The sequence below is a fragment of the Rhinopithecus roxellana genome, chromosome 10 (assembly GCF_007565055.1).
Source record: "Rhinopithecus roxellana isolate Shanxi Qingling chromosome 10, ASM756505v1, whole genome shotgun sequence".
Classification (NCBI taxonomy): domain Eukaryota; kingdom Metazoa; phylum Chordata; class Mammalia; order Primates; family Cercopithecidae; genus Rhinopithecus; species Rhinopithecus roxellana.
Window position 1 is genome coordinate 95,360,493 of NC_044558.1, and position 20,110 is coordinate 95,380,602.

The 20,110-nt window shown below is 42.0% G+C and overlaps 2 protein-coding genes across 13 annotated transcripts in view; one reads left to right on the plus strand and one right to left on the minus strand.

The window, feature by feature from the left end:
* Positions 1–6,695, plus strand: part of PPTC7 (PTC7 protein phosphatase homolog) — a 53,417-nt gene extending 46,722 nt beyond the window's left edge. The window contains exons 5-6 of the mRNA XM_010379087.2: positions 1,350–1,479; positions 2,851–6,695. Of these exons, the coding sequence (XP_010377389.1) occupies positions 1,350–1,479; positions 2,851–2,909 (189 nt within the window). The 3' untranslated portion in view covers positions 2,910–6,695. The remainder of the gene's footprint in view (positions 1–1,349; positions 1,480–2,850) is intronic.
* RAD9B (RAD9 checkpoint clamp component B) overlaps positions 6,384–20,110 on the minus strand; it is a 38,065-nt gene continuing 24,338 nt past the window's right edge. For 8 of the 12 annotated variants that reach the window (XM_010379156.2, XM_010379139.2, XM_010379174.2 and 5 more), the window contains one exon: positions 6,384–9,421. In XM_010379156.2, the coding sequence (XP_010377458.1) occupies positions 9,293–9,421 (129 nt within the window). In that variant the 3' untranslated portion in view covers positions 6,384–9,292. The remainder of the gene's footprint in view (positions 9,422–20,110) is intronic. The other 4 variants (XM_010379166.2, XM_030939681.1, XM_030939676.1 and 1 more) reach the window with 2 other exon arrangements.

Here is a 20,110-nt window from a genome sequence, read left to right on the forward strand (position 1 = left end):
TGGAGGGCATTTCTTGTTTGTATCTTTATTTGTATTTTAATGGTGTCTAATGGTGTTGGGTCCTGGTTGTCATTTTCTCCTTTTATTCTTCTAACACACCCAGCAGGTGTTGAATCAGGCAAAGACAGGAAATAGTCATGCCAGAGCCAGCCAAAGGCAGCAGGCTGCTGGAAGCCTCAATGTGACCTGAGCTGCCACCGGTAACCAAATAGTTTGAGTTTCTCCCATAGAGAGAGGAAGGAGGTGAAAACTAGGCTTTCAACTTTTTCCTGGCTTTGTGAACACACTCTGGGAAAAATTAGTCTTTTTCTCATGAGTCTTTACCTCTAACCAGTATGACTTTGGGTACATTTCTTTCTTTCTTTTTTTAATTACTTATTGAAGTTGCTGAGATCTAGGGTTTCTTAAAACTGTTTAAGCAGTATTTTCTTCACATAAAATGGGGCATCCTAAAGATCCTCTTTTATAGGGTTGCAATGAGGATTAACTACAGCCCTGTGTAGGAACTCCTTAGTGCCACGCCTTGTCTGTGGAGTGCAGTGTGAGGTGCTTCCTTGTTGCAGGCACTGTGTTCTGTGTGGTGACACAGTGGTGAGCAGAATCTACACAGTCCCTACCTGTATGGAACTTACATCCTAGTGGAGGAAAATAGATAAATACAGGGAAGTAAATCTATGATGTAATGTGGGTGCTAAATAAGAAGAAAAACAAAGCTGGATAGGGGAATAGAGAGTAGAAGGGACTGCTACTACTTTAAGATAGATTAGTCAGGGAGGGCCTTTTTGAGGAGGTGACATTGAGGCAGAGACCTGTCGTTACACTGAAACTAGAGCTGAAGTGGACCTCGTGTTCCCATCCCCGTTTTGCAGATGAGGTAGTTGAAGCAGCAAGGATAAAGTTAAGGCCCAAGATTTCACAGCTAGACAGGAATCTCCTCCTGATACAAAATTCTGAAGGTATTTTCACTAGAGCAACTGGCAGCTCTTGGAGGCAAACTGGGGTTGGCCAGGGTGTGTTCCTAAGCAGGGAAGTTTTTGAAGTATCCTTCAAAGGCTATCAGAATCTGCTTTTTCGGTTCATCCTATTTTAGCAAGAATACCTTAAGAATTTCAAATGGGAAAAATGCAAAAATGAAAATCCAAACTTTAGGGCATAAGGCCACCATAGCAAAGGACTTTGTGATTGATACCTTGTGCAGGCAGCACTGGTGTCTTGTTCATATTAGCCAGGGCATGATGTTTTAATGTCTTTTCTAACTAGAATAAAACTTAAATGATGGAAAAGGTGGTTAGATAAATGTTACTGTCTTGAGCATTATGGTAAAATAACTTCCTCATGCTTTATCTTAGAATTCAAATTATGAGAGTATACAACAGACTGCAAGAAGCATTGCTGAGCAAGCTCATGAGCTGGCCTATGACCCAAATTATATGTCACCTTTTGCACAGTTTGCATGTGACAATGGATTAAATGTGAGAGGTAAGCATTCTTTGGGAAGGGCATAGGGACTGGGGACGTGGTGTCAGTAGAGTGGAGCATTCTGGGCTCTGGGTGAGACTGTGGAGGTATCCTTTCCCAGCCCCCAAGCTGTGCACTGGTGGCTTTCAGCAAGGTCAGGAGGATGAGAGCAAGTGCATGTCGTTATGTCTTCCCCACACAGCATGCCCTTCAGAACTGAACCTCATTGGCCGCAGAGGCAGGTGGAACCTGAAGCCCTTTATTGCCGCCACCGCAATGCTTGGACCTGAGCCCAAAAGGCCTCTGAGCTCTGCCCAGAGTGCGTGGACATTCCTAACAGTTTTAACATTTTGCCTTTCACGTGTCTGACATTTCGCTTCTCCCTTCCTCTGCTTTGTGGGACTCAACAGTGTTTGCCTGCCAAATTGCCACAGCAGGGTTTGAAGAGGGAAGCAATGTGAAACTGCCCTTGACTGAAGACTTGTCCTATCTACTGCCTGATGTGTGACTTTGGGAGCAGGCCGGTGGCTCCGTCTCAGGGCTGGGACGACATGTTGGTGCTAGCATATCAGAGCTAGTAGAATTAGTCAGTTTCTTGTTGATATAATTTTATGACATGTGAAACATTTCTTAGTCCTCCAAAAAATGTTAAAATAGAAAAAAGTGCATGCCATAGCTGTTTCGCAGATTAGAATACGAGGCTATTCCTAGTTTCAAAACACTGGATATGTTTGTCTAAATTAGGATTGTGGGTATAGAAGCATGTAACTTTCTCGTCAGATTCACTGTGATTGATGTGAACAGAGGATGTGGTGGCTGTTTGAATAGAGCGCCTGTTGTAAAGGAGCAGGGAAGATTTTTTTTTTTTAAGCTTCAGTTTCATATAATTTCTTGGAGTTTTGTTTAACTGTTTTTCTTTATCAAATATTTTTTTCTTTATTCTACTAGGGTATACTGACAAACCAAAACTGCCTGGAATGCAAGCATTTGTCTCCTAGTACTTATTTAAGTACACATTTTTTATTGACTTTTCCTTTTAAAATATACTGATAGGGGGCCGGGCGCGGTGGCTCAAGCCTGTAATCCCAGCACTTTGGGAGGCTGAGATGGACGGATCACGAGGTCAGGAGATCAAGACCATCCTGGCTAATACGGTGAAACCCTGTCTCTACTTAAAAATACAAAAAACTAGCCGGGCGACGAGGCGGGCGCCTGTAGTCCCAGCTACTCGGGAGGCTGAGGCAGGAGAATGGCGTAAACCCGGGAGGCGGAGCTGGCAGTGAGCTGAGATCCGGCCACTGCACTCCAGCCTGGGCGACAGAGCGAGACTCCGCCTCAAAAAAAAAAATATATATATATATATATACTGATAGGTTCTCATTTTCATTGTAGGTGGAAAGCCAGATGACATCACCGTCCTTCTTTCAATAGTGGCTGAGTATACAGACTAGCCGAGGTGTCGAGTCCTGCCTTTCCTTTCATCATCCCAAATTTCCCCTGCCATGTGTGCTGATCCTGCTGGCAGGACCACATTTCTTTGCCACTGATCTCAATGGCCAGTGATGTAAGTCTTTTGCCTGTCTTCTTGAGACCCATTGAGATCTTTGTTGAGAACCACTACTATCATTCACTAGCTCATATCTGCCAGCAGCAATTGAAGAGATCCAAGATTTGAAGATCGGCCTTCATTTCTCGATGTTCTTTCCATGATGGGGATGGAGGTGTTCAGTGCCACCGTGGCTGTTTCTTTTCAAAAGTAGTTGAAATATTGAAAATGAGTAATGTTGGTAAAGTGAATTCAAAATCCTAGTGTGCTAAAGGGATTGTACAAGTCTAACACAAATTGTACGTAATGATACATCTAAAAACATATATTATTCATCAAAAGAAATGTTACACGTGTACTCCACAGGCATAGTCTTCGTTACGATGATTGGTGTGGCTTTATGTCTTTGTTATAAACTCCTGTTTTTCAGGGGCTTATGATTCTGCTCTAAAACATTGCTCTGGGTTATACAGTTTTGATCCCAGAAGCTTTTTTGTTACAAATCGGGAGAAAAATCATTTTAGTTCTAGGGGTGCAAATATTTCATGCTTTTAAAAAGATGCTTGTGTTCCTGTGGTTAAAGTTTTGGCAGTTTATTGATTAGTCCAAATCACAGGCTAAGGTCTGATCACCAGGAGGGGTGGGGGAGACACTTTACCAGTATTTTTTTATGGAAATATTATTCAAGATTGTAAAACCCCTCAAAGCCTAGAAATTTAATGTTATGGCTGAAATTCCTCCTAGTTGTCTGAGGATGCCCCCGAATGGGAACTCTAGGGCCCAAGGCCTGAAGGGTTGAGAACAAACAACTGTAACTTTGAATTTTGTTGGCTTTCAGTGGTCATGCTACCTACCCATACTTGTACTCTCAGACCTTTTATTAGTAGCCTTGCTTTCTATAGAGCATGCACCAAATCCAGTGAGTCCATGTGGAGAGAGCACTGTGTGCGGCGGCAGCAGCACAGACGTCCATGAGGAAAACTCCCAGTGATGATCTGACATTTACAATTACCCCACACAGAAATGTAGGGGTTTCTGAATCAAGCTTAATGTTTACAGTTTCCGAATAGCCATTTTGCAGTGTATAGTTTCCTTACAAAACTACCCCACATTCAGTTTTCCCATTATCTGCAAGCTGAAACTTATTTTTAAGGTTTGTGTACAAGTGGACTGCTGTAAAGATATATATTTTTGGGTCAGTTTTTTCCTTCATTAACTTGGTGGTAGAAAAAAATATATACTTAGAAATCCTTAAATTAAAGCCATGTTTTATATATAAGTCAGGTAACATTGGTGTATAGATGAGAATGCAATTAAACCTGATGAGAATCTACTTGAGAATATAGAAAGTCTTTCTCTAAAGGAGATACTGACTCCCTGGTTTATTGCATTAAAATTTATGTTTGAGGTTACCTCAACTTGTTTTAAAAGATTTTGTTTTGTGAATTTGTACTGTATATTTGAGTAACTGTCAAGCTTTTATTTAAAATTGTTTAACATGTACCATGTACATGTCATTACTATATTTCAATGCATCATGCTTGTAACAGGCATTTCATTTATAATAAGAATGAGTTATTCATTTGTAAGCCGTTCAGTAATTTATCTACTATTCCTAAATTGGCATAATGTTAGATAATCTATTTTGAATCACCTTTAATTACATGTCAGAATGCCTTAACTACCCTAACTTGACAAAACAGAATTCTTTGGTAGACAAGGTGGGGGCGGGGTGGGGGGTCTGGAGGGAGACTCTATTTAAGGAGAAATCATGCTATGATAAAACACAGAAGCATGAGTGGCAAGTGGCGGGGTATTTATTTTGCACAAACTATTTGCAGTCTCTGTGTATTTAAAAAGTAAAGAAAGTTGCATCCAGAAGGGTTTTGTTAGAAGGAATACATTTATATTAGGATTGACAACTTCAGCTCTTTTGTTTAGGTTTTCAATTGTTTTTGGTAAGAGGTATGTAGCCTTATGATCTGGATATATTTTGCATTCATTTTCCAACGCCTATGTTTAATTCCTGGTAAGAGCAATGCTCGTCAAGTTTCTGGTTTTTCTCTGCTCTCATTTAACCTGTCAAACACAGTATTTGTAAAGTTAGATTGGTGGTGTTATACACAACTCATTTACTCAGCTTACCTTTTTGAGAAATGATTGTTAGAAATTGACAATGTGTTTGTTCCAGTGATACTGAAAGTAGTGGGGCAAGAATTGAGTTTCACAGTGGAATTGACTTTGGATCTGGCCTGTAGATTAGTGACATAAAATATTTTCTCTATTTTCCCCTGTTCTTTTTGTGTTATGCACTTAATTTTATGACTGCCGGGGGGGTCAGTTGGAGTGCTGCTTAACAAGTATCTCTCCTACTCTCTGGTCAGAGGCTGTGTTGGACCCATAGTAGAATTTTCCAGGTCACAGACCCAAGCTTCCATGGGTTGTTACTGTGCTGTACCACTTGGTGGGTCTGATTCTGAACCTGATGTGTGTGTTAATTGTATTTTAAGCAACACACACACACACACACACACACTTGCCTCATGTAATGGACTTTTATAACAAGAGAAAAAATTTGGATTTCTAATTTACAAATGGCAAATTATCCCTCTCTGGATGCACCAAAGACCAGTAAAGTTTATAGCTTTTCCATCTATATTTATAAAGCAATACTGTATTATAAAAATCAATATTTTTATCACATGCTTGAAATTTTTATTTTGTTCTGTTTTAAAGTGTGCACTCTAAACATATCAGAACCTTATTTCTTCCTATGAACTTAAGCTGCCTGCGCACAAAAAAAAAAAATTTACCAAATGGAGATGCAATAGAGTCCATAGGCTCTGAAAACTAAAAGAAGAAATGGGAGGCAGGGGGAACAAGTTATTTGTCCTGAGTTACTGTATTTGCTTGACATGGTTGATGGGTACTAAGTCACAAAAGAATCCATTCCAGGTATGCATGTCTGGGGGTTGGGCTGTGTCTAGATTAGAAACTCGGTTTCAAGCTTTGCATGATGGGAGAGCATCCTCTCCTATCAGCTTTGTGTGTTCTGGATGGGACAGTAGCCCGGAGATGGAAACCACCTTCAGTACCACTAGCCCACCATACCAAGTAACAAGTTAGGCAGGAATCGTGGGAATTTATTGAGTCAGCTTTGAGTGTTTGGGAGAATGTAAACAAGATATTGGCTCGAACTGTAAACATTTGTACTTTGGGTAAGTTCATGGTTCCTTAGGTCACCTTTTACCAGCTGTCTTTGGTAGAAGCTACAGCATTCAGTTTCTCTGGAAACTGTATCACATTTTTGCATTTTAAAAATTTTACAGTATCAAAAACCAAAATCTGCTTATAAAACAAAACATGAAGCAGAAGAACATATTTGGATTCTATTTATTTAAAATTAAATTCTTTGCAAAATTGAACTTCTCAACTAAAATGTGTCCATGTCAAAATTGTAACTGTTAGCAGGTAGTTTGTGGCAAAGATGGCTAAATAATGAAGCAAATTAGAATCTGTGTGTATACTAATGAGCTGCTTTTTTTCTGTTGAGACTATCATTATTTGTCTTATTACCCAAGAGGCAATTACCTGAATTTGGATGTCTGAATTATAACTTATGCAGGAATAGTTCTGTAAATACATTTAAATAAACTGTAAAGATATTTAATAAACATAGTATTTATACTAATCTGTGTACTTCTTTTGGTTTGAATAGTAACTAAGTGAGACACCAGCCCTTGACACTGAGTTTGTCGGTCTCAAGTCCTCATTTCTAAGCCTCCTAGTCATTCTAGCACTGAATATATGCTACTACTTTAACTGGCTCCAGCTGGCTGCTTCACTGTATCAGGTGAGCTTCCTCAGAAATTCATCAAAATGGACTGACAACTGAATGTAAATCATAGAAGTTTTTCCCAGCTGAGGCTTTGCACCTTCCATATATAGAGGGAAGTATAGAGGGAAACTACAAAAAAAATCTGGTGTACAGTCGTGTTGTTTAACAGCAGAGATGTTCTGACAGATGCATCCTTAGCAATTTCATCATTGTGTACTGACAAGCCTAGATGATCTAGCCTACTGCACATCTGGACTATATGGATAGCCTGTTGCTCCTAGGCGACAAACCTGTATAGCATGTTACTGTACTGAATACTGTAGGCAGTTGTAACACAACAGTAAGCATTTGAATATCTAAATATAGAAATGGTTCAGCAAAACTATGGTATGAAAGACAAAAAACGGTACACCTGTATAGGGCAACTCCATTATCTTATGGGACTACCACTGTCTGTGCAGTCCATCATTGACCAAAACTTTGTTATGCAGCAGAATACTGTATTTCAACTTAGCACTTTGTATCCAAATTCTAAAATCCAAAGTGCCCAGCTAATTTTTGTATTTTTTGTAGAGATGGGATCTCACCATGTTGCCCAGGCTGGTCTTGAACTGCTGGGCTCAAGTGATCCTCCCACCTGGGCCTCCCAAAGTGCTGGGATTACAGGCATGAGCCTTGCCAGTGTTAACTATCTTTAATAGTCCAATGCTGCATCCAGGCTATTACTGATGATGATGCTTTCAACACCTAAACCCCTCTGCCTATTTCAATGAATGAAGCAGAAATGTTATCCTCGGCAGAGACCTACAGAGTTACTCTTGTGTATAAAAGCTCCCTGTGTCTAACAAATCTGCATTTGTTAGAAATATCAGAAATTCAGTGTTAATCATCAGTGTAAGCATAAGATACATAAATCTTCAGCCTACCATATGAAAGGACTTAGTTGAAATTATGTGGGCATTGCCAATTACCACAAAAAGCTTGGTTAAGGCCCATTTTCATTCACTAAGGAACATCTTGGGATGAACTTGAGTTTTTATTAGGTTATTGTGGGTAGCTATGACTCATTACTAAGCTACAAGAGCCAAATTCATTCTGGTTTCAGTTAGAACTCTATTCACAGTTCTAAAGCATGCTAATCTACTCCGCCACCTTTATGAATTTCTCACAAAGTCTAAACTACAATTGCTTGCCAGTTAACACTTCCTTAGGTTTGAAGGTTTCAGAAAGACTTAACAATAAGATGTTACAAAAGTCTCGTTTGTCAGGTTATAATTGACTGTAAACAGGTTTGGGGGAGGGAGAGGCACACATCATAAGACATTACATAACAATGTTTTGTGCCAGATTTTTTAGTCCATTTATACAGGTAAAAAGCTAACTCTTAAAGGGCCAAAGAACAGAGACATTTGTTTTCCACCTTATTCCACTCCAAACTCAGGCTGTCTTGGCAGTGGAGGATGCTGTTCTATGTCAGATAATACAGAAATATTTGGCATCACTTTCATTAAATTCTTTTCTGCATCACACTGCAAAATAAAAAATCACATCTGAAAATCAGAACAATTTGAGGTTAAGAAATAAAATTTTGTAATACGTAAAAACACTCCAAGCTGGGCGCAGTGGCTCAAGCCTGTAATCCCAAGCACTTTAGGAGGCCTAGGTGGGCAGATCACTTGAGATCAGGAGTTCAAGACCAGCCTGGCCAACACAGTGAAACCCTGTCTCTACAAAATACAAAAAATTAGCCAGCCATAGGGGCACGCACCTGCAATCCCAGCCAACACTGGAGGCTGAGGCAGGAGAATCGCTTGGACCTGGGAGGCAGACGTTGCAGTGAGCCGAGATGGCACCACTGCACTTAAGCCTGAGTGACAAAGTAAGACTCCGTCTAAAAAAACTAAGTGAAGGTGACTATATATTTTTATTCTTGATCTTTTTTCCAGGGTTTATTCTACTTAAAGTCTTAAAATATAAAAAACAATGGACAAAAAAGGCCATGGTATTACATGAGAAAACTAAAATCCAAATGTTTGTAATCAAATACAAAAGATACCTGACTACAAATCACAAAATTCCATTTCAAGCCATCTTGATGCACTCCAAATGGCTGTTGAATAAAGTTTAAATACCTTTATAAAACTAGCAAAGATGTTAAAAGCTCTAGGGTGAACATGCATTGAATTGAATAACTCTAATGGGCTTTTTTCCTTCACAGGAAACTCTTCTGCCTCCCAAGTAGCATAATGGATTTAAAGCAAGTTACATACACTTGACAAACAGCTATTTCTAGATATGGTTGTTGTACAAGATGATGTGGTTTAAAAGCCCATCCTCCATTCCAAGGAAGTTCTGGACAACCTCTTTTAGACATTAAACATGCAAACTCGTGCTTGAGGGGCAAATGAGCCAGTCACTGGGCTGTGGGCCAGCTCAGACATCATTAAGCATTAGAATATAGAGAAACTGCCATTATTCATGTCCTCTTCACTGTCACTTGCTCTTGCCAGACTGTCGAAAGGGTGGTTGAAGTGTTCTTGCTGGTCAGAAGAAACTGCTCCAAAGAACATGCAAGAAAACTGGAGGGAAAAAAGGAACTGCACTGTTGATTCCAAAGAGAAAGTTTGCTCATTAAATGCTCCAGGTGACAGTCCTCTTCAGAAATCTGACCAGTATTATATCCCTCTTTGCTGGTGATGGTTCACAGAACACCCAGAACCTTCATTTTTGGTCCAACAAGTCCTAAAACTATACCTTTCCCTGACTTCAAAGGCACACGACAATCTTCAGTTTGGGATCAATGGTCTGCTGCTGACTCCCCTCCTGAGCCATCAAAGCTTCCACCAGGACTGTGAAAGGCAGAGATCAAGGAAGCCTCCGTAGGCCACTGGATGAATTCATCCATTTTTTTCTTCCCCTCCTGCTACAGCAGAAGCCACCCTTCCAGGTTAAAGCCAGTCATTCCCTATCTCCGCATCCCAGCCCCCTCAGAATATTAGCATTTTCAAATGTTCAAATGCCTCTCATCTTTACTTTTTTATTTGTGATCAGGTCTTGCCCTATTGCCCAGGTTGCAGTGCAGCTGTGTGATCACATCTCACCACAGCCTCAAACTCCTGGGCAATCCTCCCACCTCAGCCTCAGGAGTAGCTGTAACTACAGGCATGCACCACTATGCAGTTTTGTTTTGTTTTTCCCCTCATAAAGACAGGGTCTTGCTATGTGGCCCAGGTTGGTCTCAAACTCCTGGCTTTAAGCAGTCCTCCCACCTTGGCCTCCCAAAATGCTAGAATTACAGGCATGAGCCACTGGGCCCAGTCTTCTTTAAAATACAGAAATAGCCGGGCACAGTGACTCATGCCTGTAATCCCAGCACTTTAGGAGGCTGAGGCAGGTGGATCGCCTGAGCTCGAGACCTCAGGAGTTCGAGACCAGCCTGGTCAACATAGTGAAACCCTGTCTCTACTAAAAATACAAAAAATTAGGTGGGCATGGTGGCGGGTGCCTGTAATCGCAGCTACTAGGGAGGCTAGGGCAGGAGAATCAACTTGAACCTGGGAGGCGGAGGTTGCAGTGAGCCGAGATTGAGTCACTGCCAGCCTGGGCAACAAGAGTGAAACTCTATCTCTAAATAAATAAATAAACAAACAAATAGCCTAACCTTATCCCATTTCCCCCTTCAGTTACCGCTACTTGTAGAGCTGTCGACACCCACTGTCTGCATCTTCTCATTCTCTACTCTTTAACTCTACTTTAAAAAAGCTGTTCCAGGTCAGGCACAGTAGCTCACACCTGTAATCCCAGCACTTTGGGAGGCCAAGGCGGGTGGATCACCTGAGCTCAGGAGTTCGAGACCAGCCTGGGAAACCCTGTCTACTAAAATACAAAAAAATTAGCTGGGTGGAGTGATGTATGCCTATAATCCCAGCTACTTGGGAGGCTGAGGCATAAGAATCACTTGAACCCGGGAGGTGGAGGTTGTAGTAAGCCGAGATTGCGCCCCTGCACTCCAACCTGGGCAACAGGGCAAGACTGTCTTTAAAACAAACAACAACAAAAAAACTTCTCCCTCACTGACCCCCATATCACAGAAACCCCCCTAGAATTTACCACATCCTTAAAGTCAGGACCCATTTTCAGTCCTCCCCACTTGATATTCACTCTGACACATCTTTCTCATGCTACACTCTCCTGGCTGCTCTTAGCTCAGCTGGCTTGCCCTCTTCTAAGCAGCCTCTGAACTTGGGTTTCTTAACCTCAGCGCTGTTGCCATTTGAGGCCTTATGAGTCTTTGGGGTAGAGCTCTCCTGCAGGGAGGAAGATGGTGGGCAGCACTGCGGGTCTTTACCCGCTTACATGCAAGTAGCATTCCCTTAACATATCCAAAACTGAATTCATGGTCCTACTAAGCCCTGAATCTACTTCTCCAAACCTAAGACCTCCCTGGATATCTTTTTCCTTAACCCCCATAACCAATCCATCACCAAGTCCTGCTAGTTTTGGCTCCTAAATGAACTATTTCAGCCACCTCTCTCCACTTCTCATCTAAGTAATCACTGTCTCTCAGATGCTACAATTGGGTGACTATTGCCTCACTGAAGCCCGTTTTTCATATAACACTAGCGGCTCAAGTCATCTGGTCAACATTCAGCTCTGTCAGCCCTCCCAGATAAAGCCATTCAAATATTTTAAATACCCAGGTACTTTGGCCGTTTGCACAGCTTCCAGGACTCTCCAACATGATCTGGGCTCTTACCAAGAGCTCTAGCCTCCCCTTGTGCCACCGTCTCCCTCTGGCTCTGATCTCCAACCACTCTGGCCATCCCTCAGCTCCTTCAAGTCCCCAGGCTCCTTCCCCTGCCAGGGCCTTTGCACAGGCCGCCCTCCCTGAGCTCTACCCCCACCCCCATGCCCTCATCCTTTCCAGCTCCGTTCAAACACCAGTTTCAAGGGGAAGATGTTCTGACCTGGATTAAGGCAGTACATACCATTAAGTCTTCTCCAAGCACCCTGAACTTCTCCTTTATTGAACTAAACACAGCCTTTTAAAAATTATATATTTAGTCATGTGACTGTGTTATACCTATACCCTAGTCCCAATACCTGATACCCACTCTAGTCTCTAAATAAGTTGAGGAAGCTTGTTTATTTTGTTCACTGTAGTGTCCCTAGCATGGCTGTCTAGGACACAGCTCTCAAGAAATATTTGGAGCTGCACGGTACCACAAGAGAACAAATGAATGAGCCCTGTTCTTGGGTCATCCTCACGTCTCAGAAGGTGAAGATGCCCTCTGCAAGGCTTGCCTTGCAGCTGTTGGACCTGCTCCCCAGACAGCTGTGATATTAGCTGTGGTAGGCAAGATAATGGTTCCTAAAGAGGTCCATATACTAAGCCCATGAACCTCTGAAGATGTTATGTCACACTGCAAAGAGGAATTAAGGTAGCAGTTGGAATTAAGGTTTCTAATTGCTGATGTGGAATAGCCAGGCAGGCCCAATGTAATCAATCACAGAGATCCTTAGAAATGGAAGAGGGAGACAGAAGAGTTAAGGTCAGAGTGCGGCTGTGTGGAAAAAAACAGCCATTGCTGATTTTGAAGCTGGAAAGGAACTACAAAGCAAAGAATGGAAGTGGCCTCTAGAAGCTGGAAAGGGCAAGAAAGCAGATTCTCCCCCAGAGTCTCCTGAAGGGAACACAGCTCTGATGACACGTTGATTTTAGCCCAGTGAGACCCAATTAAGACTTCCAAAGCTCAGAACTGTAAGATACTCAATTCATGTTGTTTCAAGCCACTAAATTTGTGGCAATTTGTTAGAGGGTCATTGGGAAACTAGCATACTCATCTGGCCATAATGGGAGGCATGGTTTTTCTTTTTTTTTTTTTTTTTGAGACGCAGTCTCACTCTGTCACCCAGGCTGGAGTGCAGTAGCGCGATCTCAGCTCACTGCAAGCTCCACCTCCCGGATTCATGCCATTCTCCTGCCTCAGCCTCTCGAGTAGCTGGGACTACAGGCGCCCGCCACCACACCCAGCTAATTTTTAGTATTTTTAGTAGAGATGGGGTTTCACCGTGTTAGCCAGGATGGTCTTGATCTCCTGACCTTGTGATCTGCTTGCCTTGGCCTCCCAAAGTGCTGGGATTACAGGCATGAGCCACCGTGTCCAGCCAATTGGAGGCATGGTTTCAATTGCCTCTAAAGAGTCTAGTCTTCACCAAGGTCAAGATCCTAAGGCTAGAAAAGACCTAAATATAGCACCTGTGCCTGTCCATGTACATCATCACGTGCAAATAGCTCTTGATAATGTTTGTGGTGCTGTATGAGACTCAAAAGCTGAAGTTTTCTTTAATCTTTGAGAGCTGCCCTGAATTTGCTACTGTCTTAAACACTATTTGCTACCCTCCCTTGTCCCCACCTTCAGCCTATGAGTCTCATATGGCTGGATAATGGGGCCCTTCTCCATGTCTAGTAATCTAATGGAGGAACGTTGAGAACACCCATGCAACCAGAAATTAACCTCAAATCCAATATGATTGGGTAAGAAGAGAGTTATAAAATCTTTTTTTTTTTTTTACTAATATACATATTGTCCCTATTTTGATGCCCCTGAGAGCCATGTATAACTTCTGGTTTAAACTTAATGAAAAATCCACAGGGGGTCAGGTGAGGTGGCTCATGCCTATAATCCCAGACTTTGGGACGCTAAGACAGGTGGATCACCTGAGGTCAGGAGTCCGGGACCAGCCTGGCCAACACAGTGAAACCCTGGCTCTATCAAAAAATACAAAAATTAGCTGGGCATGGCCAGGTGCGGTGGCTCATGCCTATAATCCCAGCACTTTGGGAGGCCAAAGTGGGCAGATCACTTGAGGTCAGGAGTTTGAGACCAGCCTGGGCAACACAGTAAAACCCCACCTCTACCAAAAAATACAAAAATTAGCTGGGAGTGGTGGCATATGCCTGTAATCTCAGCTACTTGGGAGGCTGATGTAGGAGAATCGCTTGAACCCAGGAGGCAGAGGTTGCAGTGAGCCAAGATCATGCCACTGCACTCCAGCCTGGGTGATAGAGTAAGATTCTGACTCAAATAGAAAAGAAAAAAAAAATCCACAGCAGAAAAAGCCACTGGTCATTGTTTAGAATATGGCGATATCTATCATAATTTAATTTTGAAAATTCTCGTTCCTAAAGTAGCACACCTCGCATATACTTCTTTTTTAAAAATAAACTGAATTAAAATTGATTTCATTTGGGAATTCTGTAATATCACCCGAGGATATCCCAAGGCAGAGCAGAAGCTGTGCCAATTCCTGGCTCTGCACTAGGAACACAGAGGTAAGATTCAGGTCTGCCCTCGGGGAGCTCCTACTCTGCCTAGTGGTGTAAGAGTACACATAAAGAATTATCGTGTGGCATAATAACGAATGAATAGGGCCAGACGCAGTGGCTCACGCCTGTAATCCCAACACGTTGGGAGGCCGAGGAGTGCGGATCACCTGAGGTAAGGAGTTCAAGAGCAGCCTGGCCAACGTGGTAAAACCCTGTCTCTACTAAAAATACAAAAATTAGCTGGGTGTGGTGGCAGGCGCCTGCAATCCCAGCTATTCGGGAGGCTGAGGCAGGAGAATTGCTTGAACCTGGGAGGCAGAGGTTGCAGTGAGCCAAGATAGCACCACTGCACTCCAGCCTGGGCGAGAGTGAAACTCCATTTCAAAAAAAATAAAAAATTTAAAAATAACGAAGGAATAGGATGAACAAAACGCTCTGACTAGAATTAGAAGGCTTCAAAAGAAGAAGTGTCATTTGAGCCAGGCCTTGAAGGGTGGATAAAAGTTTGAAAGGGCTACATCTGTGTCGTGTGGGTGAAAAATAAAATTAAAAGTTTGAAAGGTAGAGAAGAAAGAAATATGATCACCCCAGGGTGTAGGAACAACAGCAGGAGCAAAAGTAAAACACAAAAGTGTGTGCCACACCTTTCCACTAGGATCAGGAACTAAAAAAGGAGCTCCCTCATTCCACTGCTACGCAGCATTGTACTTAATGCAGCTGAAGAGATAAATTGGAGGCATTAAAGAATAAAACAATTTCTATATAAAATGATAGACAGTATGCCTAGAAAACCTGAGAGAATCAATGATTAATGGAAACAATAACATAATTCAGCAAGGTAGCAGGGTATAAAATTAACACACACAAAAATAGTCTTCGCATACATAATAGGCAGAGAAAATAATGGTAGAGAAAACTCCATGTACAACAGCAACAGAGATTATTTAGGAATAAACTTAGTAATAAATATAAAGGCCAGGCACAGTGCCTCACACTTGTAATTCCAGCAGTTTGAGAGGCCAAGGCAGGAGGATTGCCTATACCCAGGAGTTGAGTTGGAGACTAGCCTGGAAAACATGGCAAAATCCTGTCTCTGCAAAAAAAAAAAAAAAAAAAAAAAAATTAGCTGGGTGTGGTGGTGTGTGCCTGTAGTCCCAGCTCCTTGGGAAGATAAGGTGGGAGGATCACTTGAGCTTGGAAGGTGGAGGCTGCAGTGGGCTAAGATCGCACCACTGCACTCCAGCCTGGATGACAGAGCAAGACCCTGTCTCAAAAAATAAATATATAAGATAAAAAAGTAAATGTACAAAACCTATACAAAGGAAACGTTAAAACACTCCTGAAAGACAAAAGTAGACTTAAACAAATGGAAACACATTGCCTATTTCTGGAAAGAATGAAAATGTCAGTTTTCCCCAAGTTAACAAATTTAAGAAAATGTGAATCATTTTGTTTGTTTTGAGACAGAGTCTTGATCTGTCGCCTAGGCCACAGTTCAATGGCACGATCTTGGCTCACTGCAACCTCTCCCTCCGGAATTCAAGTGATTTTCCTGTCTCAGACTTCTGGGTAGCTGGGATTATAGGCACACACCACCATGCCTGGCTAATTTTTGTATTTTCAGTAGAGACAGGGTTTCACCATGTTGGCCAGGCTGGTCTCAAACTCAAGTGATCCGCCCACCTCGGCCTCCCAAAGTGCTGGGATTACAGGCGTGAGCCACAGTACCCGGCCTGAAAATTTGAATAGATTTTTTATGGAAAAGATAAGTTGATATTGAAGTTCAAATTTAAAATAAACCTAGCTGGGTGTGGTGGCTCACGCCTGTAACCCCAGAACTTTGGGAGGCCGAGGCAGGCAGATCACCTGAGGCCCGGAGTTCAAGACCAGCCTGGCCAACATGGTGAAACTGTGTCTCTACTGAAAATACAAAAATTAACTGGGTGTGGTGGCGCACACCTGTAATCCCTGCTACCCAGGAGTCTGAGGCAGGAGAATCACTTGAACCTGGGAGGCGGAGGTTACAGTGAGCCAAGATTGCACTACTGCACTCCAGCCTAGGCGACAGAGTGAGACTCTGTCTCTAAATAAACAAACAAGCAAACCTTCAAGAATAGCCAGAAGAACACTGCCACAAAGACGAACCATACCAGACACTAAAACATACTCTGAAGCCTATGTAAAGTGTGGTCCAGACACATGAAGAGACAAATGGATCAGAAGAACAGAAAATAAAGTCCACAAGTGACTCAAAACAGAAAAAGAAATTTAATATATGATAAACAGGACCTTCAAATCACTAGGGCAAAGGCAGACTTCATAATAAGCGGTTCTGGGATAGCTGGGAAGCCATTTTGAAAGAGATAGAATTAGTTCTGTATTTTATGCCATGCACAAGAAGAGAAACTCCAAATGGCTCAGGATGTAAATATGAAAAAATGAAATCCCACAAGTTCTAGAAGAAAACATGGGTAAATTCCTCTTTTAACTCCATGTAGGGAAAAGCTTGCTTTCTAATTACTGACTCAAAACTCCATTGACAATTCTTAAACAGTATAAATTGGACTACATAAAATGAAAAATTTGAAGAAAGAAAAAAATGAAAAATTTTTGCATGGCAAAAAAAACCTTAAAACACAACTGATAAAGAGGGAAAAAATAAATGCACCATTTATCACAGATACAGGACTAGTATTCCTATCTATATAAAGAATGCTTATAAAAACTCAACAGAAAAATGGGAGACATGAATAAACAATTCACAAAATTATAAAATGGTCTTTAAACACATGAAAAGATGCTCAACCTTACTCACAATTAGAGAAATGCAAATTAAAACCATACTGAGATAACCATTTCTCAACTATCAGCTTGGAAAAAAAAAAAAAATTAAAGTCGGACAGCACATGCTGCTTGCCAGGCTGTGGGGAAATGGGCACTCCACTACTGCAGGCAAGGCAAACTGGCATAACTGGAGAGGAATCTGGCAGAACCTCACAGAACTATACCTGCACTCACCTTGTGAACCAGTGGTCCCACTTTTAGGAATTTACCTTGAAAATACACTTCTGATGATATAAAAATATATGTGTAAAAAATTATTCATTGCGGCTTTGTTTGTAAATGTAAATAAAATACTGGTGAAGGAATCTAAATGCCCAGATATGGGAGAATGGTTGAATTAACTATGGTACATTCACATGTGAAACACAATGCAGCTATTAGGGGAAAAAAAGAACCCAGGATGGAGTGATTTCTAGTATACGCTCTCAAGTACAAAAAGCAAAGTGGAAAATTGAATTTATAGTGTAAAAAAAAAGAAGAAAGTGCCGGGCGCGGTGGCTCAAGCCTGTAATCCCAGCACTTTGGGAGGCTGAGACGGGCGGATCACGAGGTCAGGAGATCGAGACCATCCTGGCTAACACGGTGAAACCCCGTCTCTACTAAAAAAATACAAAAAGCCGGGCGAGGTGGCGGGCGCCTGTAGTCCCAGCTACTCGGGAGGCTGAGGCAGGAGAATGGCGTAAACCCAGGAGGCGGAGCTTGCAGTGAGCTGAGATCCGGCCACTGCACTCCAGCCTGGGCGACAGAGCAAGACTCCATCTCAAAAAAAAAAAAAAGAAGAAAGTGTATATGTATCTGCTTATTTGTGTAAAAAGACACACAGAAATGATAAATGAGAAACTAGGGCGGGTACGGTGGCTCACGCCTATAATCCTAGCTAGCACTTTGGGAGGCTGAGGCAGATGGATCACCTGAGGTCAAGAGTTCGAGACCAGCCTGGCCAAAATGATGAAACCACGTGTCTACAAAAATTAGCTGGGCGTGGTGGTGCACAATTGTAATCCTAGCTACTCGGGAGGCTGAGGCATGAGAATTGTTTGAACCTGGGAGGCAGATGTTGCAGTGAGCCCAGATCACACCACGGCACTCCAGCCTGGGCAAAACAGCAAGACTCCATCTTAAAAAAAAAAAAAAAGAAAGGAAACTAATGAGATTTATTCTCTACAAGGGGCTGTAGCACAGAGTAGAAAAGAGAGAGGAAGTAACACTGCTTTGTATAGTTCTGACTTTTAGGACCGTGTTAATGGTTCAGCACTCAAAGCAGCAAATAAACACAATCAACAAGGATTTGGGGAGAACCAAAATGGAAGACAAACAAACAAATGAAGCTAACTATATTACAAATGATTAACGTCACCATACTGAAATCTGAGTGGTGGAAGAAAAGAACTAAGCTAAGTAACTTTGAAAAACATATTTTGAATACTTTAAGACTAAAGACAAGAATGTTCACAAATACTGTACTTTTAGTTGTAGATTTTTCACAGGAGCATGAGTTAGAACTTCTGAAATTATGCATTCTGGGATTTACAGTAAGTTAATAGCTAGTGGATAAGAGATAAGTTTCTCATTGTCAAAGAGTTTCAAATAACGGGGAGAATAGCATGAACCCTATGGTGCTGGAATGGAATAGGAGGAATCAATATGAATTCATAGGTTTTAATGAATGTATATAAATAGATATAATAACAGATCAATATATGTATACATGTTAATGCATACATATAATTCCTAGCTCTGCCACCTGAGAGGGCCCAGAAGCAATGAAACCCTCATACAAAAGAGCACACTTAGCACCCAGAAACTGGTCTGTATATACCACCTCCAACAAAAGGAACTAGGGTTCCTGGGAGAAACAGCTGATTCCAGAGCTGGGGCAGGGGAAGGACGTAATACGCCAGGAATACCTGAAGGTTCCAAAGGAGTAAGGAAGTGCTCATAAATGTTGGAGACCTGTCGAAGGGACATAGGCCCAACTTGAAGAGGCTCTCAGCGGCCAAATATGGTGCACTTTGAGCAACAAAACGAGTAGATTACAACCCATAGAATAAAATGAAGGTCCAAGAGTACACAGTGATACAAATCACTGAGTAACACACAGGGGAGAAGACAAAGTTCTTTTTTTTTTTTTTTTTCTGAGACAGAGTTTCACTCTTGTTGCCCAGGCTGGAGTGCAACGGCACAATCTCGGCTCACTGCAACCTCCGCCTCCCAGGTTCAAGTGATGCTCCTGCCTCAGCCTCCCTAGTAGCTGGGATTACAGGCATGCGCCACCACGCCCAGCTAATTTTGTATTTTTAGTAGAGACGGGGCTTCTCCATGTTGGTCAGGCTGGTCTCAAATTCCTGACCTCAGGTAATCTGCCCGCCTCGGCCTCTTAAAGTGCTAGGATTATAGGCATGAGCCACCGCGCCTGGCCCACAAAGTTCTTTCTTAAAGTGGGTTTCCATCTAATAAATACACAAAAAATAGAAAAATCACCGTTTTGTAAACATCACAGTAATAACTTTCTGACAAACAAGCATCAGTAGATACTTAAAAAACAAAAAACAAAAAACAGGCCGGGTGCAGTGGCTCACACCTGTAATCCCAGCACTTTGGGAGGCCAAGGCGGGTGGATCACAAGGCCAGGAGTTGAAGACCAGCCTGGCCAAGATGGTGAAACCCCATCTCTACTAAAAACTACAAAAGTTAGCCAGGCGTGGTGGCAGGCGCCTGTAATTCCAGCTACTTGAGAGGCTGAGGCAGGAGAATCACTTGAACCCGGGTGGCAGAGGTTGCAGTGAGCCGAGATCATGCCACTGCACTCCAGCCTGGGCAACAGAGTGAGACTCGTCTCAAAAAAAAAAAAAGTATGATGAAAACCAGGATATTTACATAGTATCAAAGTATCTCTCCACAAAATACTTACTAGTTACTAACAGAAAAACAGTAACTTTATAGTAGAGAGCTGGCAGACACCAGCTTGACCATATGATAGAAATTACCACCGCCAATATGGAGAAAAAACAACCTGTTCCTCCAGATATGATGTACAAAGAGAACCCAACATTATTACTCTGTTGAATTCTTACCAAAAATACATAGTTAAAAT